The sequence below is a fragment of the Bufo bufo genome, chromosome 2 (genome assembly GCF_905171765.1).
Source record: "Bufo bufo chromosome 2, aBufBuf1.1, whole genome shotgun sequence".
NCBI classification, from domain to species: Eukaryota; Metazoa; Chordata; class Amphibia; order Anura; family Bufonidae; genus Bufo; species Bufo bufo.
In genome coordinates this window covers 78,468,345-78,495,801 of record NC_053390.1, presented here as the reverse complement: position 1 = coordinate 78,495,801, position 27,457 = coordinate 78,468,345, and the positions used below count along the sequence as shown (strand labels likewise).

The following is a 27,457-nucleotide window of genomic DNA, read 5'->3' as shown; positions in this document are numbered from 1 at the left end:
TAAATACATAAAGGGAATCAACTCGGTAAAGGAAGAGAGCATATTTAAAAGAAGAAAAACTACCACAAGAGGACACAGTTTTAAATTAGAGGGGCAAAGGTTTAACAGTAATATAAGGAAGTATTACTTTACTGAGAGAGTAGTGGATGCATGGAATAGCCTTCCTGCAGAAGTGGTAGCTGCAAATACAGTGAAGGGGTTTAAGCATGCATGGGATAGGCATAAGGCCATCCTTCATATAAGATAGGGCCGGGGGCTATCCATAGTATTCAGTATATTGGGCAGACTAGATGGGCCAAATGGTTCTTATCTGCCGACACATTCTATGTTTCTATGTTTCTATCACCCTGTGAGGGAGACAATTACGTGGACATAATACTGTATGGGAACCAGTTAAAGGGACATCATACTGTGTGGGGGCACTCAAGGAGGCCTCATTTTGTGCGATGGGCATGTAAGGGATCATTCTACTGTGAGGTGGACACTTAGGGGCATCATACTATGTAAGGAGGCACTACAGTGGTGTCATACTGTGTGGTGAGGACATAAGGGGACATCATATTATATCAGGACACGAAGGGATCACCCTGCTGGGAGGGAGACACCTACCTAGGGAACATCCTACTTTTAGGGGAGCATTTTGGTCAAAGGGGCATCATAAAGTCCAAGGAGCACTAAGGGTCATAATTATTGTGAGGTGGAACTAAAGGGACATTCTTACTGTGTTGGAGCACCTATTGAGCTTCCTTATTGTGGAAGGGGATTGGGTGGGTTTAGAGGTATGGCTTTTTGTAAAAAAAAATAGACAAATAGTTGCAGCACGCTACACGCCATTAGTGTTTTCTCTCCTTACATTTTTTGTGCCTCAGACCTTCACTCTTCAGTACACCCAAGTATGTGGACAATGTTGGAAACCTTGACAGACTGGCGATGAGATGAATGTGAAAGTTGCCATGCAGTATATAAGTATATTATATTCATCATATTATACATCAATTGCTTCATCCATAGTATATTGACATTAGACAGTAAAAACTAAAGAATTTTGGCATTTAGGACATTACAAAATATGCACTGCAGATATCCTGCTTTATGTTCCAATCACATGATTATTTTTAGAGGATTGCTATGTTTTGTGCTGTCACCCTGTATTCTATTTTAGGAAATTAAATTGAATGGAGATCAACGATTACCACAGAATATAATCTATGCAAATAGCTTTATTGCTGTTAATGAAGCTAGATGTGTGCAGCGATTGTGCTCTTTATCCAGCTCACGTATTCCTCAGTCAGGCGGGTGAAGATGGATGCATCGTTAGGTCGTCCACACACATTTTCCCCAAATGAAGTGACTCCAGTGAATGCACCATTGCAAATTAACGGACCACCCGAGTCTCCCTGTAAAATAAGAAGCTGAATTAATCCCTTTTTTGTTATGGTACATTTCACTGAAATGTATTTTTGACCTGATTAGGATGGTTTTCTATCTGTGGATATCCATGTGCTGATAGTACATGGACCCATATAAGTTAATAGTGCTGTTCACACCAGCAATGGTCCATGTGAAGAAACTCAGGGCATGCACCTTAATGGTCTTCTCCTCGAGAGCTCCTACATTCTGCACTTATTGCCGCTCCCTCCTGACTTTGGTTGACAGGTCTGGGCATCTCTCTTGGTCCTGTAATCTCAGGCCTTTGCCGTAGATTATACTAAGGTGTATGGACAAAAGTGGCATTGTTTCTGGGGGGAAGCGAGGAGGACAAAGACTAATCTTCAATCTCATATGACGTCTAAAGCTGGCTGTACACATTAGATGTATGTTGGTTGAACCTGCTGACTTCGGGGGCCTCCCAACTCTCAACTGACATCATATGTCATATGAAAGAAGGATTAAGCATGTTGAGTTTCAACATACTGATCCTTTGCTTTCACCACCAGATGCGTCTGGCAGTGGTTTACTTTCCTCTCCCTAGATATGCACACTCTACCATGTGTTTCGGGGGCGAAGGGCAGGAGGAACAGCCATCTAAAGGCCACCTTAAGGCCCCTTTCACACAGGTGAGTATTCCGCGCGGATGCGATGCGTGAGGTGAACGCATTGCACCCGCACTGAATACCGACCCATTCATTTCTATGGGGCTGTTCAGATGAGCGGTGATTTTCACGCATCACTTATGCGTTGCGTGAAAATCGCAGCATGCTCTATATTCTGCGTTTTTCACGCAACGCAGGCCCCATAGAAGTGAATGGGGTTGCGTGAAAATCGCAAGCATCCGCAAGCAAGTGCGGATGCGGTGCGATTTTCACGCACGGTTGCTAGGAGACGATTGGGATGGAGACCCGATCATTATTATTTTCCCTTATGGTTATAAGGGAAAATAATAGCATTCTGAATACAGAATGCATAGTAAAACAGCGCTGGAGGGGTTAAAAAAAAATAAAAAAATTTTTAACTCACCTTAGTCCACTTGATCGCATAGCCACCATCTCCTTCTGTCTCCTTTGTTGAATAGGACCTGTGGTGAGCATTAAGTACAGTTACAGGACCTTTGATGACGTCACTCTGGTCATCACATGGTACGTCACATGATCTTTTACCATGGTGATGGATCATGTGATGACCGGAGTGACGTCATCAAAGGTCCTGGAATGAATACTCACCACAGGTCCTGTTCAGCACAGAAGGAGACAGACGAGATGCCGACAGCGGCAGCAAGTGGATTAAGGTGAGTTAAATTTTTTTTTATTTTTTTTTAACCCCTCCAGCGCTATTTTACTTTGCATTCTGTATTCAGAAGGCTATTATTTTCCCTTATAACCATGTTATAAGGGAAAATAATACAATCTACAGAACATTGATCCCAAGCCTGGGTACCAAACATGCGCGATTTTTCTCACGCGCGTGCAAAACGCATTACAATGTTTTGCACTCGCGCTGAAAAATCGCGGGTGTTCCCGCAACGCACCCGCACATTTTCCCGCAACGCCCGTGTGAAACCAGCCTAAGGAACAGTCTCACTAATCTGCAGGGCCTTGTGTCTAATGTTTGCAGTGCAAAAATAAGAAAAATATCAAGAAGTAATGCAGACAGAGCCGATACTTACTATGCAGGTGTCTTGTCCCTTTGGACCCACTTTGGTACATATTACATTGTTGGTTATTTCAACTCTATTATTCCAATGTTTCTGACATGTTTCTCGGTTTAGAATGGTGATATTTACTTCTCGCAGAGATTGAGCTTCAACTTTGTTTTCTGTCCGTCCCCATCCGGCTGTTTCACAGACTGTTCCTTCTTCTATGTGCTCAAATTTTTCTGGTAAAGGGAGCAATTTAATATTTTTCCACAGCCTCGCTTTACCTCTCAACTACAATAAAAATGATAGAAAATATTACAATGTGAGAAATGTAACATCTGAAATATAGAGAACTTTGTATGGTGAAGTGGTGGCATGTGTGGTCCTTTTTGATCACGAAAGGTTCTGAAGAGGCAGAAAATGTATTGTCTATATAAGGTTGTGGCCTAGGCTTCTAGAAGAACTTTCATTAGAAACAGCAACTTTAGTGAATACCTTCCCATGTGAATTGTCACCTGCAATCATGATCTCTGCTTTCTTTTGTGGGTTTTTGGATTGTAAACTTTTAGGCAGAACAGACCTAGTCCATTGCATAGCAGCAACCCAAGAATGCACAGGATGACAACTCCAAATCTGAAAGGATCTGCGTAGTCTGCTATTATCACTGAATCACCTGTAGGTTGCTTCCTGTAGATGATGTAATGTGACTGCCAACCAATCACTTCTACCCTTCCTTCAGGGGGCTGGTGTTTATACGCTGCCTGTGCCATGCTGCACGCTGCTGCACAAGGCACGGGCTACAACCTTTCCTGTGCCTTAGCTCTCCAGCATCCATTTCATAATTTCCTCTTCTCTTCTGAAGATTTGATTTGGTGAAAACCCCCTATGTGATGTCTAGGGTAAGAATAATAGGTCAGTTGTCGGGCCTCATCTTGAACATAAATGTTTAATTGAACATAAATCTAGACTTATGACCTACAGATACAGAGTTACATAACTAGAAGTAAGACACATGTCCATCTAATTCGACCTTTCTGAGATTTATTATACAATATTGTTACATTGTGTGGCAAGGTGAACAGAAAAGTGTATGGTAAAGTTCTGGAAGGGGTGTATATCCCACCCAGCTTCCTCAACTGGCTGAGGTAAATAGAATCCAGAAGGTTCAAATGGTCTCAGCTATGTGTAGGTTGCTGAGACAGTTTTGTTAAGTTTATGGGCTGGATTTTATTGGACTGGGAGAAGGTAGGATTGGTAGAGGGACCTCCCCAGTCCACCCTATTCCGGGGCAGGTTTTCCCCTAGCCTTAGGGATCCCCAGCTGGGATCGTCAAGGGGAAATAAAGCACAGTCCAGGCTCTCAGTCTGGGGAGAGTAATGCCTGGAGAAAGTCTGGGAAGATGGCTGCGCTGCTGGCTAGAGAAGCCGAGTTCTCTGTGTGAACTGTGTTCAATAGGTGAGCTAGGATCTTCACTGTATTAGCCAGAGCCCAGACGGGCAGGTGTTTATTTTGGGTTTGGTTTATGTTTTGTGGTGCTGGACCTTCACCTTACCCAGTGAATTAGAACTGGGGTGCCTGTATTGCCGGAGTGTTATAAATAAAGCGTTATGCCATTTTCTATTAGATAAGTGTCTAGCCTTTCTTTCTATGCTGACATAGTATCTGCCATTGCTACCTCTTGGGGTCGGGCATTTCATAGTTTTACAGCTAAAGAATCCTTCCCTGTATTGACATCTAGATAGCCTTTCCTCCACATTGAAAAAAACGCCCCCTTGCCATTTGTACAGTCCCTGGACAAATTCTTACTCTGATCAAACGGAGGTCATTTTTTAAAGTTGAGCTGTTGTATTTTGGGTGTTGGATAGATCTGGAAATGTAAAACTTCTGAATCCCTTTTTCATATTCTTCTCTCGAATGACCCCCAAGAACAACGGTTGCTATACTTCCTCGCCTGCAGATAGATAAAAGTACTCATTAATGTGAAATTGACATATGAGGACACATGTATACCTTGGATATGCCATAAATGTGTAAGATGACAATACCCCTTTAAAGGTATTTTCTGGGTCACATATATTGGTGCCCTATCCTCAGGATAGGTCATCAATATCAGATCTGTGGGGGTCCGGCACCACCACCGATCAGCTGTTCCCTGCAGCCCCTAGCGCCGGAACTACCACTTTGAATGGAGCCAGAGGCACAGCTCCATTCAAAGTGTAGTGGCAATGCCAAGGTACTGCAGTTCAGTTCCTATTCAGTTTATTAGGAGCTGAGCTGCAGTAATTGAAAGGACAAAAAAAAGTAAAATGTTCATTTTCCATAGAAGCTTTGTGACGGTAATTGCCCTTTTGGATCTATATGGATACTTACTTTTGACAATGCCCTGCAGTTAGTATCCAGTTTGGTGTTATCAAACTTCCTCCGCAAATCATTTCATCTATTTCTGTCTCAAATATTATCAGAGCCATGTAGGGTCTGGAGTGAGGAGTAGCTTCATCTCCATTTATGATTTTCACTCTTTTACCTGGGAATTTGGAAAAAAATTCTCTTACACCACGAAGCTAGAGAGTCTCTTATTGGTATCCCAATCCACCATGACCACCATCAGCAGCAGGCGAGCTTAGGGGGTGGAAAGATTCTGATTATTATGGTCTTCACTGTGGGGGTCATTTACAATACTTATTCAGCAGTTTTATAGCATAGAGTTGCAAATTTTTGCATTTTGCACAAACCTTTTTCAATTTGCTCACTGGAAGAGGCTTAACAAAAAGAGAAGAGCCACAGTGGCCTGGCACATTTACAATGATTTAACTGGCGTAAATTAGAACTGAAATCTACGCCAGCTACTAGCTGAAGTAGATTTCACTGTCTGGCACAAAAACAGTAGAAGATGTGACAAATTTATTAAGAGGTGTGACTAGCATAGAACAGATCCCCATAAGCTGAAGAGTATATAGTAATATAGAATTGATAAAGTGGTGTCCCAAAAGATTATTAAACTACTTAACTACAAAATTAAGGCCCCTAAAACGAATACTTTATTGGTATATAGATAAAAGAAATATTCATAACCTGAAAATAAGGCTAGCTACAGTAGGTTCAAGATACCCATATAAGCAAAAAATAAGAAAACAAGAAAAAATCGCAACAGACCATAATCATGGGGGGAGGGGGGGAAACCTAAAAAAATGTAGCTAGTAAACAGGGATACCGGTACAAAGGGGGAGGGGGGCTGTCCCTGAGGAAACCCTGGTCTACCCTCAGCCCGGAGAAGACCCCTAATGGTGGAGTCTCCCCGTCCCTAGCCTAATTGGCCCTAGAAAGCCCTGCATGGTCGATCCCCATAAGCCCCCAAACCCAGTTGGCTCTGAAGTGTTCCCAGGTGGCCCTGGTGCAGGTGTGGCCTCTACATAGGACTTATGGAAAACCTATGGTACTGTCAACTAAGAGATTTAAAATCTTCAACTTTACCAAAAGCTACATAAAAAGCAAAGACCACATTGATTTTTTTTTTTTTTTTTTTACATTTAATTTTAAATATGAGTGTATAGAGACCCCAATCAACCCTTCCCCATGTATACAAGTCCCAGACATATCCTGCCCTTCTAAACAGAGCCCAAGCCAGGCTCCTCTTCTTACAGACCCTGGACTAGACTCAAATATTTACAGATTGTCAACTGTTTACATAGCCCCATTTACAGACTTCAGACCAGACCCCCCTCCCTTTTTACAGCCCCTAGGTCAGTCCCCCCTCAACTGTATACAACCCACCTGTTTACAGACCCCCATCTATTTACAGACCCTAGACCAGACATTCCAGAAAGTTCTTTGTGGTGGTGCCTAAAACCAAACCCCATTCAGCATCCAGATATTCACCTCTCCTCATTCCAGTGCTTTCCTCCACTCCTGGGCATCACCACAGCGAACGTTCTGACCTCACCTGTTATCTACATGCCCTAGCCAAAAGCAAACATTACAAATATAAGATCTATTGGAAATAATAAAGATATTGCTCCCTACCTTCAGAGGCCAGCAGACATGCTGCAGAGAGAAGTAGGATGAGGAAGCCTTTCATGGCTGATGAACACATATTATTTTCATCTGTGGGTCTTTATATAAGCTGTGTGCCCGCTACAATTTAATCTTATCTACATAATGTAGAATTGCATTCTGTGGAAAATTACATCACACCCCTGCACATGATCCTACTAACCATCCTCATGTAGTATATAGTATATCAGTATTTCTTCATGTTATTTATTACATATCTCTGACAGTTGATGTCTGTGGTATTTCATAATTTCAAGGGTATTTTAAGGAACTGGCCGTTACTAAATAAAGAACATTGCTTTTTTACAATGTGAAAACTATCATAGAAAAAAAATATATTTTTACAATTAATGAAGCAAATACTAATTAATTAGTTGTTATATTGGGATGTGTGGACGAGGCAAAGTCAACAGAGGATGATCCCTTGTTTAGGACCCTCATTTACTAGACAGAGTGGCGAGCTGCTGCAGAGTGTCTCTCGCTCTCTAGACTTGGAGGACCTGACAGCCCATTGATTTCAGCGGGAATTGTGTAATGCTTCAGTTCTCCTGTGGTGGAGCTCTAGGGAAGCCTTCTTCTCCTTCCAGTCTGTCCCCTCACACATTACAGTTGAGACAGTCCCATCAGGGGGTTACTAGGTACCTTGTAAGCAGCTTATTTTTGGTGGACCCTTTTAACAACAAATGGGTTTTTTAAAGAAGAGAACCACTTAAAGATACTTCATGAGGTTGACTCAAAGTCCTATGTAAAATTGCAGATTAAGCAGTGATATAATCAGGTGAAACAAATGACAAACTCAGCTTGATGATTGTTCAGGCCTAAATGTTGTAATACTCACCTACTAAATGTTGTAATACTCAGCAGTTGCTTCAGTGTATGGACAGTTATTGGTGTCATCAACAGCAGTGCCCATCCGTTCCATTCTCTTTTATGCAGATGTCTAAATACAGGTGTTGGCACAGTCTCAGACAATGGCTTATCCCATTTTGATGCAGAGGTAGCTTTTTTGTGGAGGACGTAGGACATAGTGGTCTTCCACTTTTTCTATTAAGGAAAGCCCGAGGTTGTGCTTTGTCCACCCACCCTGCCACACAAAAAGTGCTTACAAGAATGCAATCCATCACATGCCCTTTGCAAAAGAATCAATGCCTCTGTAAATGTATACCCCATCCCAGAAGGCCATGCAAAGTTTGGCGATCAGTGGCCTCCTCTCTTCAAAGCTTAGAACGAACCAACCTTGGCTTCTGCCTGAAACACATCGGTACTGCACCCTGAACAACAAGTTACAAATTGCCAAATGTGTAGAACCTTAGAGCACACAGTGACATAAAAAATAAAGTGCAGTGCTTAGATGCCCCAGCCTAATAACTGGTGAGCCAGCCAAAAATAGATGTATGTGCTAAAATAGTGTGAAATAATAAAGTGCCATCTACAAGTGATTTATAGGTTCTCACTGGGTAACTTCGTCTCCCAGGCTTTGAAATAATTGATCTAATAGCTTTAAAAATGTGGTCCTGGGTCACCTACAGAAAAGAAAAGATGTAATCCAACTTCTTCATCAAACGTGGCAGCTTTTTTTGAAAATGGTGCATTAAAAACCATACAGACAGTCCATGTCTACGCGTTTCGGATCCCCTAATACTGATCCTTACTCATGACCACAAGGAGACTGCATTTACACAGGATTTTAAATAGTGGCCAACTGAAAACAACATCAGGTGGCTGCAATTATCTAAGTCACACCCTCACCTGGCGGTCAAACACTTATACATATAAAACAGCTTAAAAGAGTTACAGGTCAATAGTGAAGGATCAAATCATGTCTTCGATTTAAACCTTTAGGGACACTAGATTCCATGCAAAAGATCCAATATGATTCTCTATTTAAAAGTTTCCTCCTATAGTCTCCATCCCGGACAGGAGGATTAACCCTCTCCAATCCTTGGACTTGCATACCAGTAATATCGCCTCCATGTGTCGCCGCATAATGTGAACTGACTGCAGAGATATTCCTAGTTTTGACATAGGGAATGTCTGAAATATGTCTGCAGATTTTGGTTTTTAACCTATTAGTGGTGCACCCGACATATTGGAGGCGGCATAACGAGCATGTAATAAAATATACAACAAAACTAGTATTGCAATTAATATATTGTTTTAGATGGTATGATCTCTGATTTGCATGAGAAAAAATGTGGCTACCCGTTAAAATACCACAGAGTGGCACAATGACAGAGTGTGGAGGTGGCAGCAGCATGAGCAGACCACAGAGTGGCACAATGACAGAGTCTGGAGGTGGCTGCAGCATGAGGAGGCTGCAGAGTGGCACAATGACAGAGTCTGGAGGTGGCAGCAGCATTAGGAGGCCGCAGAGTGGCACAATGACAGAGTGTGGAGGTGGCAGCAGCATGAACAGACCACAGAGTGGCGCAATGACAGAGTCTGGAGGTGGCAGCAGCATAAGCAGACCACAGAGTGGCGCAATGACACAGTCTGAAGGTGGAAGCAGCATGAGGAGGCCACAGAGTGGCACAATGACAGAGTCTGGAGGTGGTAGCAGCATCGGGAGGCCACAGAGTGGCAAGGTGACATAGTGTGGAGGTGGCAGCAGCATCAGGAGACCACAGAGTGGTAAGGTTACATAGTGTGGAGGTGGGTGGCAATACCAGTACCTTCTGAAGATGGTGGGTGACAGAATGAGCACTTGGCATCAGATGTGTGGCATCAGGCGGGTGGCAGCATCAGAATAGTAGCTGAGTCATGTAGCCAGAAGAAACCGGTCTCTTTTGTCAAAGTGTTGGTGTGGCACCATGGATGATCTAGTCCAGGGGTGCACAACCTTTTTTGGTCTGGGGGCCGCATTGTCACATTGCTCTATTTCAAGGGGCCGAAAAATAAAAAAATGTTGATCGGCGCTCATCTGCCTATTACACAAGCCAGTGCAAAGTGGCTGGGGAGGAGTGATCACTGCCACAGTCGTGCTGCAGATAATCGGACATCTTTCATCCTGATAAAATATGCAAATCAGCCGACAAATGAGCAATTCCTTGTTTATCGACTGATCAGCTGCACGATTATACCGGCCAGATATAAGATATGAGCGCTCCTATGAACACTTGTTCCCAGTAATTGTCCCAAATATCGTGCTGTAGCATAGCCCCTGAAACCAAAGAGTTATACTTACCTGCTCCCCGCCTCTCCGGTTCTTCGAACTGCCTCCGCTGTTTACACCTGGCAGTGCATGGACATGGTCATACACCACTCCAGACAATGACTGGCTTAGGCGGTGTTGTGGCCACAAGCAGCGTGTCACTGCTGAAGCCAGTACTTGACTGGAGCGGTGTATGTGACCATGGTTATGCACTGTCAGGTGTAAACCGCGCAGGAACCGGAAGATGGAGGCAGCGGAGGCAGCGCACAGGACCAGAGCGGAGTGGAGCAGGTAATTATGAATTTTCTATTTCAGAGGCCATGCTCCAGGCCTCATTTTTACCAGAAAAGTGGCGACATTTCCTACCATCCTGCCTCCTATTTATAAATCAGCGGTTTCCTTCACTGCAGAGGACGGAGCTCACTGGTTATCACCATCTCCTGCCAATCCAGTTATAGGCGTCCTGCAGTAACCAGTAAACACATTACCTTGCTAGTGGGGAAGGCGCCTATTAGTTAACGCTTGAATGACCAGGCCCGAAAAGGCCTTAATGACCAGACACTTTTTTGTGATTTAGCACGCGTGGTGGTTCAAATGGTTGTAACTATCTTATTTGTTGGACTACCACGATAATTTTTGCAACAATTTTTATTTGGGGGAAACTGTACAAAACGTTTTTAAAAAGTATATATTTTTTCAAACTATAGCTCCTTATTCTTTAAATATGCAAACTGACACCAAAATGGTGACGGTTTTGATTGGTGTGGGTGTCTTTTCTTTTCTGTATGAATTTTTGTTTTTAACTTAATATATTTCTGCTACATAATATGTCCCCCAAGAGGTCATAAAAAGACCTTGGGGGACACTGTCACTTTTTAAAATTTTGCACTTTTTCATAAAAAGACTGTGGTGGGACAATGAACACTCTCTTTTATTAAGCACTTTTTCCTTTTTATTTTATTTTATTTTTTAATTTACCGTATTTAGTTTAAAAAAAATGTTAAATAATTTTTTGACTTTTTTTTAAATATATTTTTACCACATAATTTGTCCCCAATAGGTCACTGAAAGACCTTTGGGAGACAATAAGTGACTTTTTTTTGTACTATTTCTACTGTAACTGGAGCATCCAAAGGAGAGGCTTTGTACCAGGGCAGCGCTCCTCTGTTCCCGAGACACCCAGAGATCACGTGATCGCTGGGTCTACACTGCAGAGCGCTCATAGAGGAGAAGGCAGAAGCGCTAATAAAGCGCTTCTGTCTTCTCCTCGGCTTCCCCGCTCTCACTAATAGCCGGGGACCCTTTCTGCTCCTGCTACAGTGCAGGAGCAAAACCTGTGATCCATCTGCTGTGCGGCGCTCTGTGCAGAAACACAGCTGATTGCAGGATCAGCTGTGTTTCTGCCCAGCAGGGCTGGGGCCGCAAACCATGGCTCTGGGGGCCGCATGCTGCCCGCAGGTTGTGCACCCCTGATCTAGTCTCATGCATCAGGAATTGGTGGGTGGAAATCCTGGCTGATCCACACCTGATTCATCTAGGTCAGTCTCTCCACATTTTGGGTGGACAGGCGAGTTCTTCTTGGGGTAACTATGGCCTCCGCCGCACTAAACACCCGCTCTGATGCCACAATACTGGCCGGGCAGGACAGCTTTTCCAGGGCAAACTCGGCCAGTTGTGGCCACAAATCCAGTTTGGCTACCCAGTAGTCCAGCGGATCTTCAATGACGGCTGGCAGGGTGCACTCCAAGTATGCCACCACCTGCTGGTTCAGATTCTGCTCCAGGTCTAGATGCTGCTGATGGTGAGTAGTTTCTTCACTAGGCGGGTGAAGAAAGCTGCTCATCAGCGACTCTAGACTCAGGATGCTGCTGATGGAGCTGGTACTGTTCCTGGCTCCCCACCCCTCCCCAGCAGCCATGGCTGTGGAACGTGAGTGCAGAGGGCCCCACCTGCGAGAGGATGGACGATGGCGCAGATAGGCAGCCGCCAACTGACTACACAGGATGTCTCTATAGTAGTTCAGTTTGTCCTCCCTCTCAGTGGGTGTAAAAAAGGCCAGTAGCAGTTGGACCAGTAGCAATCCGGCTGTCACTACCCAAGCAAGTGAGCATGCAGCACGCCATTTGCGCAAGTGACTCGGAGGGACTCCCTGCCTCCATCTCCACTGCATACTGCCACGGTGTGTCTGGGTCCTCTGCTGCCTCGTCTTCCTCATCGCCCTGTAGCTCCTCTGACTGCTCCTGCTGCTCCTCTCCTGTCACCTGTGTAGAAAAAACACCCATTTTGTTACACATTGCCTGTGCTCCAATGTCCTCCTCCCCCTCCTCCTCCTCTAGTTCAGCCGCCACAGGGCTCATGTGGCTGTGAGATCTAGGAGCCACGTCTCCAGTCCCCTGACCAGCCAGATTTGCCAGCATCTGTTCCAGGACATAAAGCAGTGGAATAATATTGTTCATCCCGTAGTCCTTGTGACTGACAAATAACATGGCCTCCTCAAAGGGCCTGAGCAAATGGCAGGTGTCACGCATCAGCTGCCACTGGCTGACATCGAAGTTACACAGGGGAGTACTCCTGTCCGCTTGGATCATCAGGAAATCGTTTATGGCCTTTCTCTGTTCGTACAGTCGGTCCAACATATGGAGGGTGGAATTCCAATGGGTGGAAACGTCGCATATCAGCCTATGTTGGGGGATGCCGTTCTGCTGCTGCAGCTCAAGTAGGGTGTGCTTTGTGGTGTACAAGTGGCTAAAGTGCATGCAAAGTTTCCTGGCCATTTTTATGATGTCTTGCAGATGGGTGGCTTCAGGAAGACTTCAGGAACCGCTTGACAATCCAGATTAAACACGTGTGCCATGCAGGGCGCATGGCTCAGCCCTCCTTGATGCAGCGCTGTCGGTCACCATGTTTCCGATTTTCAGTTGTCACGGAGAAAGCCAGGATTCAATTTCTTGCTGAAGGACACAGAATTGTTCCTCCCCTGTGCGACTCAGTTCGCCCAGGCAAGCGAGGTGCAGAACAGCGTGACACCACCGCGCCCTGCACATGTGGTATGCTGGAGGGGCACTGTGAATTGTCCCTGCAGTGGAGGCTGACACAGTGGAGGATAAGGAGGCAGAGGCGGACATTGTCGCAGGACCAGCGGCGTAAAAACGTGGAGGCGGAAGCGGCGTCACCTGGCCAAGTTGCTGGTTTGGCTGTGCAGGAACCACATTCACCCAGTGGGCCGTAAAGGACGTATTGTCCCTGACCATAGTTATTGCTCCACACGTCGGCGCTGCCGTGCACTTTGGCAGACACCGACAGGCTCAAGGACTGGCCCACCTTCTGTTCTACATATTTGTGCAGGGCTGATACTGCCTTTTTGGCAAAGAAATGACGGCTTAGGACTCTCCATCTCGGCTCGGCACAAGTCATCAGTTCTCTGAAAGGTGCAGAGTCCACCACTTGGAAAGGGAGGGACTGCAGCACCAGCAACTTGGCCAGGAGCACATTCAGCTTCTGCACCGTTGGATGAGTGCACGCATACTGTTGTCTCTTGGCAATCGCTTTACTGATCAATTGCTGATGAAATGACTGACGAGGAGTAGGAGGAGCAGGAGCATCAGGACCAGCAGATGATGGGAAGGACAGACAGCTTCCTTCGGCTGAGGTGGTGGAGCCTTGACGGCCTGAAACCGGGTGCATGCTACTGGACCACCACATCGGAGCCACGGTTCTCCAAGGCCACTTTATGGCGACGCTGCATATGTTGACGCAGGGCCGTAGTGCCAACATTGGCACCCTGGCCAAGCTTCACCTTCTGCCCACAGATTCTAGATATGGCTGCATTCACCTCCTCTGGCTGCTTTACAAAAAACTGCCACACTGCCGAGTAGGTGATGTTACCCCCAACACTATGCACTGTCTGACTGCTACCTCCGCTGCCTCCGTGAACCCGTACACTGCTACTTCCCGGGCAGGTAGGATCCCGTGAAGCGGGTGGTCTACCCCGGGCACTTTTGGCTACCGACCTCTCAGTGCTGCCACCATGCTGACTCCCGGCCGCGCTAGCGACTTGCTGGCTTAGCTGCTGCCTCACAGGCAAGCTGCCACCCTCTTCTCCCGATGATGAAGCCCCTTCGTCACCCGACTCCCAAGTGCGATCAGCTACATCATCATCATCGAGTACTGTCTGCATGTCACTGATGTCCTCCTCAACCAACTCTGGGACAGGAGTCTGACCGCTCGCAACACCTGCTCCCACACCATTCTCCCCATAACTACTTGCCCGCCTAGTGGAGGAAACGGCGGATGTCTCCTCCAGATCTTGGCTGGGCATTAGCTGCAGACTGCCCTCTAGTAGAGCTGAGCTCACAGCATACAATATTGGCTGGGGGTGTCTGATGTCACTTGGGAGGAAGTGGATGACCGAGTCAACCATTCAAGAACCGCTGGGTTGCTGGTCAAGACACGACTGCTAGATGACATCGGGAGCTCAGGCTGCCACGCCCCCTTACACTGCTGCGACCTGTGACAGAAACATTTAGGCCTCTGCCACTTCCCAGTGCAGGACCTGGGACTTGTCTGTCTGACATACTGTTAGATCAAATAAATAAATAAAAAGGAAATTAAAACACAACAAAAAAACTCTGTAATTTTCTCACTTCAGCACACAACGGCTAATAAGCCCTTTTTTTTAACCACTAATACACGCCAAAAAGGGCTGCAATTTTCTCGCTTCACCACACAACGGAAAATACTTTTTTGTGGCAGTAACACACGCCAAAAAGGGCTTTAGGACATATAACTGCAGCACTGAGCGGCAAATATATTTTTGGTTTTCCACTAATACACAGTAAAAATGGCTTTAAAACAGATAACTGCACCGCTGAGCTGCAAATATATTTTTTCTTTTAAAGCTAATACACATCACAAAAGGCTTTACAACAGATAACTGGACCGCTGAGCGGCAAATATATTTTTTAGTTACGGTAATACACTTCACAGAAGGCTTTACAACAGATAACTGTACCGCTGAGTGGCAAATACGGTATATATTTTCTTTTTCCGATAATACATGTCACAGAAGGCTTTACCACAGATAACTGAACCGCTGAGCGGAAAATATATATTTTCTTTTTCCACTAACACATGCCACAAAGGGCTTTAACCCCTTTAGGACACAGCCTTATTTCACCTTAGAACCAGGCCATTTTTTGAAAATCTGACCAGTGTTAAGTGGTGAGTCTGTGAAGGTTCTCATTTATCCATGTCATGGTATATCTGTAAAGAATAAATCAAGGCAACTGGACTTTAAGTGGTGATAACTTTAAAACGCTTTGACTTATCCAGGCCATTCTGAGATAGTTTTTTCGTCACATATTGTACTTCATGACACTGGTAAAATGAAGTAAAAAATAATAATTTTTATTTATAAATAAATACAAAATTTACCCAAAATTTGTAAAAAATTGCAATTTTCCAAGTTTCAATTTCTCTACTTTTATAATACATAGTAATACCTCCAAAAATAGTTATTGCTTTATATTCCCCATATGTCTACTTCATGTTTGGATCATTTTGGGAATGATATTTTATTTTTTGGTGATGTTACAAGGCTTAGAAGTTTAGAATCAAATCTTGAAGTTTTTCTGAATTTTTCAAAAACCCAATTTTAGGGACCAGTTCAGGTCTGAAGTCACTTTGCGAGGCTTACATAATAGAAACCACCCAAAAATGACCCCATTCTAGAAACTACACCCCTCATGGTATTCAAAACTGATTTTACAAACGTTGTTAACCCTTTAGGTGTTCCACAAGAATTAATGGAAAATAGAGATATAATTTCAAAATTTAACTTTTTTGGCAGATTTTCCATTTTAATATTTTTTTTCCAGTTACAAAGCAAGGGTTAACAGCCAAACAAAACTCAATATTTATGGCCCTGATTCTGTAGTTTACAGAAACACCCCATATGTGGTCGTAAACTGCTGTACAGGCACACGGCGGGGCACAGAAGGGAAGGAATGCCATACGGTTTTTGGAAGGCAGGTTTGGCTGGACTGGTTTTTTGACACCATGTTCCATTTGAAGCCCCCTTGATGCACCCCTAGAGTAGAAACTCCATAAAAGTGACCCCATCTAAGAAACTACACCCCTCAAGGTATTCAAAACTGATTTTAAAAACTTTGTTAACCCTTTAGGTGTTCCACAAGAATTAATGGAAAATAGAGATACAATTTCAAAATTTCATTTTTTGGCAGATTTTCCATTTTAATATTTTATTCCAGTTACAAAGCAAGGGTTAAAAGCCAAACAAAACTCAATATTTATGGCCCTGATTCTGTAGTTTACAGAAACACCCCATATGTGGTCGTAAACTACTGTATGGGAAAACGCCAGGGCGCAGAAGGAAAGGAATGCCATACGGTTTTTGGAAGGCAGATTTTGCTGGACTGGTTTTTATGACACCATGTCCCATTTGAAGCCCCCCTGATGTACCCCTAGAGTAGAAACTCCATAAAAGTGACCCCATCTAAGAAACTACACCCCTCAAGGTATTCAAAACTGATTTTACATTCAGTTTTAACCCTTTAGGTGTTCCACAAGAGTTATTGGCAAATGGAGATTAAATTTCAGAATTTAAATTTTTGGCCAAATTTTCCATTTTTAATAATTTTTTTCCAGTAACAAAGCAAGGGTTAACAGCCAAACAAAACTCAATATTTTTGGCCCTGATTCTGTAGTTTACAGATACACCCCATATGTGGTCGTAAACTGCTGTACGGGCACACGGCAGGGCGCTGAAGGAAAGGAATGCCTTACGGTTTTTGGAAGGCAGGTTTGGCTGGACTGGTTTTTTGACACCATGTCCCATTTGAAGCCCCCTTGATGCACCCCTAAAGTAGAAACTCCATAAAAGTGACCCCATCTAAGAAACTACAACCCTCAAGGTATTCAAAACAGATTTTACAAACTTTGTTAACCCTTTAGGTGTTCAACAAGAATTAATGGAAAATAGAGATACAATTTCAAAAGGAATGCCATACGGTTTTTGGAAGGCAGATTTTGCTGGATTGTTTATTTGACACCATGTCCCATTTGAAGCCCCCCTGATGTACCCCTAGAGTAGAAACTCCATAAAAGTGACCCCATCTAAGAAACTACACCCCTCAAGGTATTCAAAACTGATTTTACATTCAGTTTTAACCCTTTAGGTGTTCCACAAGAGTTGTTGGCAAATGGAGATGAAATTTCAGAATTTAAATTTTTGGCCAAATTTTCCATTTTTAATAATTTTTTTCCAGTAACAAAGCAAGGGTTAACAGCCAAACAAAACTCAATATTTTTGGCCCTGATTCTGTAGTTTACAGATACACCCCATATGTGGTCGTAAACTGCTGTACGGGCACACGGCAGGGCGCTGAAGGAAAGGAATGCCTTACGGTTTTTGTAAGGCAGGTTTGGCTGGACTGGTTTTTTGACACCATGTCCCATTTGAAGCCCCCTTGATGCACCCCTAAAGTAGAAACTCCATAAAAGTGACCCCATCTAAGAAACTACAACCCTCAAGGTATTCAAAACAGATTTTACAAACTTTGTTAACCCTTTAGGTGTTCAACAAGAATTAATGGAAAATAGAGATACAATTTCAAAAGGAATGCCATACGGTTTTTGGAAGGCAGATTTTGCTGGATTGTTTATTTGACACCATGTCCCATTTGAAGCCCCCCTGATGCACCCCTAGAGTAGAAACTCCATAAATGTGATCCCATCTAAGAAACTACACCCCTCAAGGTATTCAAAACTGATTTTACATTCATCTTTAACCCTTTAGGTGTTCCACAAGAGTTATTGGCAAATGAAAATGAAATTTCAGAATTAAAATTTTTTGCCAAATTTTCCATTTTAATAAATTTTTTCCAGTAACAAAGCAAGGGTTAACAGCCAAACAAAACTCAATATTTATGGCCCTGATTCTGTAGTTTACAGATACACACGATATGTGGTCGTAAACTGCTGTACGGGCACACGGCAGGGCGCAGAAGGAAAGGAATGCCTTACGGTTTTTGGAAGGCAGGTTTGGCTGGACTGTTTTTTTGACACTATGTCCAATTTAAAGCCCCCTTGATGCACCCCTAAAGTAGAAACTCCATAAAAGTGACCCCATCTAAGAAACTACACCCCTCAAGGTATTCAAAACTGATTTTACAAACTTTGTTAACCCTTTAGGTGTTCCACAAGAATTAATGGAAAATAGAGATACAATTTCAAAATTTCACTTTTTAGCAAATTTTTAATTTTAATATTTTTTTCCAGTTACAAAGCAAGGGTTAACAGCCAAACAAAACTCAATATTTATGGCCCTGATTCTATAGTTTACAGAAACACCCCATATGTGGTCGTAAACTACTGTATGGGCAAACGGGAGGGCGCAGAAGGAAAGGAATGCCATACGGTTTTTGGAAGGCAGATTTTGCTGGATTGTTTTTTTTGACACCATGTCCCATTTGAATCCCCCCTGATGCACCCCTAGAGTAGAAACTCCATAAAAGTGACCCCATCTAAGAAACTACACCCTCAAGGTATTCAAAACTGATTTTACAAACTTTGTTAACCCTTTAGGTGTTCCACAAGAATTAATGGAAAATAGAGATACAATTTCAAAATTTCAATTTTTTGGCAGATTTTCTATTTTAATATTTTTTTTCCAGTTACAAAGCAAGGGTTAACAGCCAAAAAACCCTCAATATTTATGGCCCTGATTCTGTAGTTTACAGAAACACCCCATATGTAGTCGTAAACATCTGTACGGGCACACGGCAGGGCACAGAAGGAAAGGAATGCCATACGGTTTTTGGAAGGCAGATTTTGCTGGACTGGTTTTTTTGACACCATGTCCCATTTGAAGCCCCCCTGATGCACCCCTAGAGTAGAAACTCCAAAAAAGTGACCCCATTTTAGAAACTACGGGATAGGGTGGAAGTTTTGTTGGTACTAGTTTAGGGTACATATGATTTTTGGTTGTGTCAGAGTGGTTCTGCAATTACTCTTACACTTTTTTTGAGGCAAGGTAACAAGAAATAGCTGTTTTGGCACCGTTTTTATTTTTTGTTATTTACAACATCCATCTGATAGGTTAGATCATGTGGTATTTTTATAGACCAGGTTGTCACAGACGTGGCGATACCTAATATGTATACTTTTTTTTTTATTTATGTAAGTTTTACACAATGATTTCTTAATTTAGTGTTTCCATAGTCTGCGAGCCATAATTTTTTCAGTTTTTGGGCGATTATCTTGGGTAGGGTATGATTTTTGCGGGATGAAATGACGGTTTGATTGGCACTATTTTGGGGTGCGTGTGACTTTTTGATCGCTTGCTATTACACTTTTTGTGATGTTAGGTGACAAAAAATGGTTTACAGGGAGTGCAGAATTATTAGGCAAGTTGTATTTTTGAGGATTAATTTTATTATTGAACAACAACCATGTTCTCAATGAACCCAAAAAACTCATTAATATCAAAGCTGAATATTTTTGGAAGTAGTTTTTTGTTTGTTTTTAGTTTTAGCTATTTTAGGGGGATATCTGTGTGTGCAGGTGACTATTACTGTGCATAATTATTAGGCAACTTACCAAAAAACAAATATATACCCATTTAAATTATTTATTTTTACCAGTGAAACCAATATAACATCTCAACATTCACAAATATACATTTCTGACATTCAAAAACAAAACAAAAACAAATCAGTGACCAATATAGCCACCTTTCTTTGCAAGGACACTCAAAAGCCTGCCATCCATGGATTCTGTCAGTGTTTTGATCTGTTCACCATCAACATTGCGTGCAGCAGCAACCACAGCCTCCCAGACACTGTTCAGAGAGGTGTACTGTTTTCCCTCCTTGTAAATCTCACATTTGATGGGGTTCAGATCAGGTGAACAAAGAGGCCATGTCATTAGATTTTCTTCTTTTATACCCTTTCTTGCCAGCCACGCTGTGGAGTACTTGGACGCGTGTGATGGAGCATTGTCCTGCATGAAAATCATGTTTTTCTTGAAGGATGCAGACTTCTTCCTGTACCACTGCTTGAAGAAGGTGTCTTCCAGAAACTGGCAGTAGGATTGGGAGTTAAGCTTGACTCCATCCTCAACCCGAAAAGGCCCCACAAGCTCATCTTTGATGATACCAGCCCAAACCAGTACTCCACCTCCACCTTGCTGGCGTCTGAGTCGGACTGGAGCTCTCTGCCCTTTACCAATCCAGCCACGGGCCCATCCATCTGGCCCATCAAGACTCACTCTCATTTCATCAGTCCATAAAACCTTAGAAAAATCAGTCTTGAGATATTTCTTGGCCCAGTCTTGACGTTTCAGCTTGTGTGTCTTGTTCAGTGGTGGTCGTCTTTCAGCCTTTCTTACCTTGGCCATGTCTCTGAGTATTGCACACTTTGTGCTTTTGGGCACTCCAGTGATGTTGCAGCTCTGAAATATGGCCAAACTGGTGGCAAGTGGCATCTTGGCAGCTGCACGCTTGACTTTTCTCAGTTCATGGGCAGTTATTTTGCGCCTTGGTTTTTCCACACGCTTCTTGCGACCCTGTTGACTATTTTGAATGAAACGCTTGATTGTTCGATGATCACGCTTCAGAAGCTTTGCAATTTTAAGAGTGCTGCATCCCTCTGCAAGATATCTCACTATTTTTGACTTTTCTGAGCCTGTCAAGTCCTTCTTTTGACCCATTTTGCCAAAGGAAAGGAAGTTGCCTAATAATTATGCACACCTGATATAGGGTGTTGATGTCATTAGACCACACCCCTTCTCATTACAGAGATGCATATCACCTAATATGCTTAATTGGTAGTAGGCTTTCGAGCCTATACAGCTTGGAGTAAGACAACATGCATAAAGAGGATGATGTGGTCAAAATACTCATTTGCCTAATAATTCTGCACTCCCTGTATTTAGCACAGTTCTTATTTTAAATTTTTTACGGTGTTCATCTGAGGGGTTAGATCATGTGATATTTTTATAGAGCTGGTCGATACGGACGCGGCTATAACTAAAATGTATACTTTTTTTTTTATTTATGTAAGTTTTACACAATAATATCATTTAAAAAAAACAAAAAAAAAACATGTTTTAGTGTCTCCATATTCTGAGAGCCATAGTTTTTTCAGTTTTTGGGCGATTATCTTAGGTAGGGTCTCATTTTTTGCGGGATGAGATGACGGTTTAATTGGTACTATTTTGGGGTGCATCTGACTTTTTGATCGCTTGCTATTACACTTTTTGTGATGTAAGGTGACAAAAAATTGTTTATTTAGCACAGTTTTATTTTTTATTTTTTACAGTGTTCATCTGAGGGGTTAGGTCATGTGATATTTTTATATAGCCGGTCGATACGGACGCGGCAATACCTAATATGTATACTCCCCCCCCCCCTATTTTTTACCTTTTTTTTTAAACTTTATTTGGGAAAAATTAAGTTTTTGTTTATTTTTACTTGAAACTTTTAATTTTTTGGGGGGAAAACTTAATTTTTTCAAATTTTTTTTCACTTTATTTTTTGTCCCACTTTGGGACTTCAACTTTTGGGGGTATAATCCTTTACAATGCTTTGCAATACTTCTGTATTGGAATGCATTGGCTGTATGAGTAATACAGTGAGTATTACTCATACAGCTTCCGGCCTGTGAGATCCAGGGGGCTGGATCTCACAGGCTCGTCACCGGAAGGCAGTGCGATGCCTTCATTAGGCATCGCGCTGCCTTCCATGCCATCGGGTCCCCCCTACAGCCGCATGGGGACCCGATGGCACCGCCGACAGCCGACGCAACCACAGGTAAAAGCCGCAAACCGCAGGTCAGAATTGATCTGCAGCGATCGCCGGCACAAGGGAGGTCACGGGACCCCCCCGCGCATTTAGCCAAGATGCCTGCTCAATGATTTGAGCAGACACCGGGGTCCGATCACCGCCCGCCGGGCGGCGGTGATCGGAACTATATATGACGTACCGGTACGTCATGTGTCCTTAAGTACCAGGACAACATGTCGTACCGGTACGTCATGTGTCCTGAACAGGTTAAAAGATATACGGTAACTGCACCATTAAACGTCAAATATATTTTGGTTTTCCCACTAATACACAGCAAAAATGGCTTTAGAATAGATAACAGCACCGCTGACTGGCAAATATATTTTGGTTTTGCCACTAATACACGGAAAAAATGGCTTTAAAACAGATAACAGCACTGCTGAGCAGCAAATATATTTCTGGTTTGCCAAAAAGGGCTTTAGGACATATAACTGCAGCACTGAGCGGCAAATATATTTTTGGTTTTAACGCTAATACACATCACAAAAGGCTTTACAACAGATAACTGAACTGCTGAGCGGTAAATATATATTTTCTTTTTCGTATAATACACGTCACAGAAGGCTTTATCACAGATAACTGAACCGCTGAGCGGAAAATATATATTTTCTTTTTCCGCTAACACATGCCACAAAATGCTTTAAAAGATATATGGTAACTGCACCGCTGAACGGCAAATATATTTTGGTTTTGCCACTAATACACAGCAAAAATGGCTTTAAAACAGATAACAGCACTGCTGAGCGGCAAATATATTTAGTCTTTTAATGGTAATACACGCCACAAAAAGCTTTAAAAGATATACGGTAACTGTACCGCTTAACGGCAAATATATTTTGGCTTTGCCACTAATACACAACAAAGAGGGCTGTAATTTTAGCACTTCACCACTCAACAGCTAATAAGCCCTTTTCTTCCCACTAATAAAAGTCAAAAAATGCTTTAGAAGATATAACTGCACTGCACAAGGGCAAATAAGCCGTATAAATATTTCCTGGTAATAAACCCTGTTAAAGGGGTTGTCTGGGATTGGGGACATTGGTGTAATAGTACTAGAGTGACATACATATTACATACAGGCATGTCCTACCTTTGCCACATATTTCTGAAGCTTCGTTTTCTTATACTTGGTGACGTACCGGGTCTCTTGCAGGCGAGCTGAAGCCTCTTCTCCGGCTGCTCAGGGAGCCTGGCGACGTCACCGGCACTGATGTGCGGGCTTTAGCGCTGCTCTAACCAGTAAAAACGGCTAGGACAGTGCTAAAGCCCGCCCATCAGAGCCGGTGACGTCACCGAACACACTGCTGGGCGGAAGCTTCCGCCCGGCAGTGTGCTATTGTAAACAAAAGAGCCTTTGCCCTGCGCGATTTAGAACAGGGCAAAGGAGAGCATCGGAGCATGAACTGCTCCGATGCTCAAGTCAGGGGGGCTGCCGGGGTGAAAATGGAGGTTTGTCCGGGTTTAGCTCTGAACCCGGACAACCCCTTTAATGGCTGTATCAAACAGCCCTTGCACCCTAATAACAAAGGTTTGCTGGAATTACAGAGCTGTATAATAGCAATTTGGATCCACAGTCAGTGCTGCAAGATGTAATAGGAATGTTCCTATTACCCAGGCTGTAGCCTCCTCCAACTGAACCCTTTTCAACATAAAAGCTATGGAATGATTCCTCCCTATCCTTTCCCTACACCTTGAACAATCTTTCCCTGCACTGGTAAATCGCTTTTTCTGCACAATTAAATAGTTTTTTTCTAACAATGTCCCTAGCGCCTGCAGACGTTTCTCTCTGCACTCATTACACTGGTAAATGGAAGAATCTAAGATGGCTGCCGCTATTTATAAGGCTGTGACATCACAGGGCTGGCTGGCTGCTGATTGGCTGCATGCATGCATGTCAGTCTGGGTGATCCTGCCTTCCCAGAGTTCCTTTCTCCATGTCCTCACATGTGCAGCGGCCATTTTAGGAAAAAATGAGATTCGTTACCACGAAGCGCAAGGAAATTCGGCTTCGGTGCGAATCAAATTTTTGCTGAAATTCGGATCGAATGCTACTTCGTCAGCTTCGATTCGCTCATCTCTAGTTATCATCTAAACTCTGATTTCTTTACAATAATCAGCACCTCCAGCTCCAGGCAGCAGAGAGGAGAAGGACATCCTCCTGCTGCCTCATTCAGCTACGGTAGGGGTAAGTTAGAACATGCGGGCTGGCGGCAGTACAGGGTAGAGAAGCTGTCCAGCCCGCCCAGCGATGTACCCATTTGGTACCATAGATGGAAGTGCGGCTGCCAGGCATAATTTTGCATTTAGTGAAGCCGCCAGCCGCGATGTATGCGCAGGCTAGCGGCTTCACTGAAGGCTAAGTGTTGGCAGCCTGCGCTGCTGTACTGTAACTCTTGCCCGCCTCCAATCAGCTGGGAGAGCGCCAATGTCCTACCCGCCCGCCCTGGCAGCTCAGGAGCCATTAGTGAGCGCTCATGAGCTGCTGAATCCATAAATATAAAATTAATCTAGGGCTTATTTTTGGAGTAGGGCTAATATTTAAGCCCTAGTCCCAAAACCCTACAAAATAGGGCTATGTCTTATTTTCGGGGTAGGTCTTATTTTCGGGGAAACACGGTAGCAGTAGAAGTGAGTGGCACTAGCCATAAGGATGCCCCTTCTCAAGGCTTAGGCCAAAGATGCAGCCAATCTAGCCTAAATCCACAGTGGCAAAATATGCATCAAATAGAGAAGATTTTGCTGCGGATGTTGCCACAGAATTTATCCTCTACATTGCAAAGGGTGAAATGCATGGCAAAAATCCAAACATAAAGTGGTCTTGAAAGTTTGTGAACTCTTCAGAATGTATTCTTGTGCATAAATTAGACCTAAAAGTACATCCGATTTTTACAGAACTCCTAAAAGTAGATAAAGATAACCTAATCAAACAAATAAGTAAAAAATATTAGACAGGGCCATTTATTTATTGAGGAAATTGATCCAATGTCACATGACTGTGAGTGGTAAAAGTATGGGAACATTTACAATTAACAAATAATTTCAAGATAAAATTAGAAGTGTTTTCAATCAATGGGATGACAATCATGTTAGTTAGTGACCTGTTTTATTTAAAGAACAGGGATGAAAGTCTGATGTTCAGAAAAGTTTGTGGAAATGTGTCATGGCATGAACAAAGAATATTTATCAGGACCCTATAAGAAGAGTTGTTGATGCACATCAGGCCAGTAAAGGTTACAAAACCATTGCTAAAGAGTTTGGACTGCACTACTTCACAGTCAGACAGACTGTGTACAAATGGAGGATATTCAAGACCCGCCCAACAAAGATCATGCCAAGAACAAGGCACATAATAGACTGAGAGGTCCGAAATGAGCCCAAAGTAGCCTCTAAACAAAAGTCCATTCTCACTTTAGCTAATATTAATGTTCATGAGCCTACCATCAGGAGGACACTGAATGTCAATGGTGTGCATGGCAGACTTGTAAGGAGAAAACTGCTGCCCTCCAAAAAGAACAAAAAAATCTCTTACACCACGAAGATAGAGTCTCTTATTGGTATCCCATTCCACCATGACCACCATCAGCCTCAGGCGAGCTCAGGGGGTGGAAAGATTCTGATTATTATGGTCTTCACTATGGGGGTCATTTACAAAACTTATACAGCAAATTTTTGCATTTTGCACAAATCTTTTGCAATTTTATAGAAACATAGAAACATAGAATGTGTCGGCAGATAAGAACCATTTGGCCCATCTAGTCTGCCCAATATATCTGAATCCTATGAATAGTCCCTGGCCCTATCTTATATGAAGGATAGCCTTATGCCTATCCCATGCATGCTTAAACTCCTTCACTGTATTTGCAGCTACCACTTCTGCAGGAAGGCTATTCCATGCATCCACTACTCTCTCCGTAAAGTAATACTTCCTTATATTACTTTTAAACCTTTGCCCCTCTAATTTAAAACTGTGTCCTCTTGTGGTAGTTTTTCTTCTTTTAAATATGCTCTCCTCCTTTACCTTGTTGATTCCCTTTATGTATTTAAAAGTTTCTATCATATCCCCTCTGTCTCTTCTTTCTTCCAAGCTATACATGTTAAGGTCCTTTAACCTTTCCTGGTAAGTTTTATCCTGCAATCCATGTACTAGTTTAGTAGCTCTTCTCTGAACTCTCTCTAGAGTATCTATATCCTTCTGGAGATATGGCCTCCAGTACTGCGCACAATACTCCAAGTGAGGTCTCACCAGTGTTCTGCACAGCGGCATAAGCACTTCACTCTTTCTACTGCTTATACCTCTCCCTATACATCCAAGCATTCTGCTGGCATTTCGTGCTGCTCTATTACATTGTCTTCCCACCTTTAAGTCTTCTGAAATAATTACTCCTAAATCCCTTTTGAGGCTTAGCAAAAACGGAAGTGCCACAGTGGCCTGGCACATTTACAATGATTTAACTGGCGTAAATTAGAACTGAAATCTACGTCAGCTACTACCGTAGCTGAAGTAGATTTCACTGTCTGGCACACAAACAGTAGAAGATGTGACAAATTTATTAAGAGGTGTGACTAGCATAGAACAGATCCCCATAAGCCCCCAAACCCAGTTGGCTCTAAAGTGTTCCCAGGTGGCCCTGTGCAGGTGTGGCCTCTACATAGGACTTATGAAAACCCTATGGTACTGTCAACTAAGAGATTCAAAATCTTAAACTTCACCAAAAGCTACATAAAAAGAAAGGACCAGATTTTTTATTTTAATTTTTAATTTTTTTTTACATTTAATTTTAAATATGTGTATAGAGACCCCAATGAACCCTTCCCCATGTATACAAGTCCCAGACATGTCCTGCCCTTCTAAACAGAGCCCAGGCCAGGCCCCTCTTCTTACAGACCCTAGACTAGACTCAAATGTTTACAGATTGTCAACTGTTTACATAGCCCCATTTACAGACTTCAGACCAGACCCCCCCTTTTTTTACAGCCCCTAGGTCAGTCCCCCCTCCACTGTATACAACCCACCTGTTTACAGACCCCCATCTATTTACAGACCCCAGACCAGACATTCCAGGACGTTCTCTGTGGTGGTGCCTAAAACCAAACCCCATTCAGCATCCAGATATTCACCTCTCCCCATTCCTGTGCTTTCCTCCACTCCCGGGCACCACCACAGCGAACGTTCTGACCTCACCGTTTATCTACAAACCCTAGCCAAAAGCAAACTGTACAAATATAAGATGTATTGGAAATAAAAAAGATATTGCTCCCTACCTTCAGAGGCTAGCAGACATGCTGCAGAGAGAAGCAGGACGAGGAAGCCTTTCATGGC

At 43.2% G+C, this 27,457-nt stretch overlaps 1 protein-coding gene across 2 annotated transcripts; it reads right to left on the bottom strand.

The window, feature by feature from the left end:
- Window positions 1–954: 954 nt before the first annotated feature.
- LOC120992331 (granzyme A-like) lies at window positions 955–27,457 on the bottom strand. 2 transcript variants are annotated; one of them, XM_040421248.1, is made up of 5 exons: window positions 27,400–27,457; window positions 5,444–5,597; window positions 4,880–5,024; window positions 3,104–3,364; window positions 955–1,397 (listed from the first exon to the last, which is right to left on the bottom strand). In XM_040421248.1, the coding sequence occupies exons 1-5, from the start codon at window positions 27,452–27,454 to the stop codon at window positions 1,239–1,241; spliced, it is 774 nt and encodes a 257-aa protein (XP_040277182.1). In that variant the 5' UTR covers window positions 27,455–27,457; the 3' UTR covers window positions 955–1,238. The 2 variants fall into 2 exon arrangements, with proteins under 2 accessions (XP_040277182.1, XP_040277181.1); XM_040421247.1 differs by lacking the exon at window positions 27,400–27,457 and adding an exon at window positions 7,094–7,239.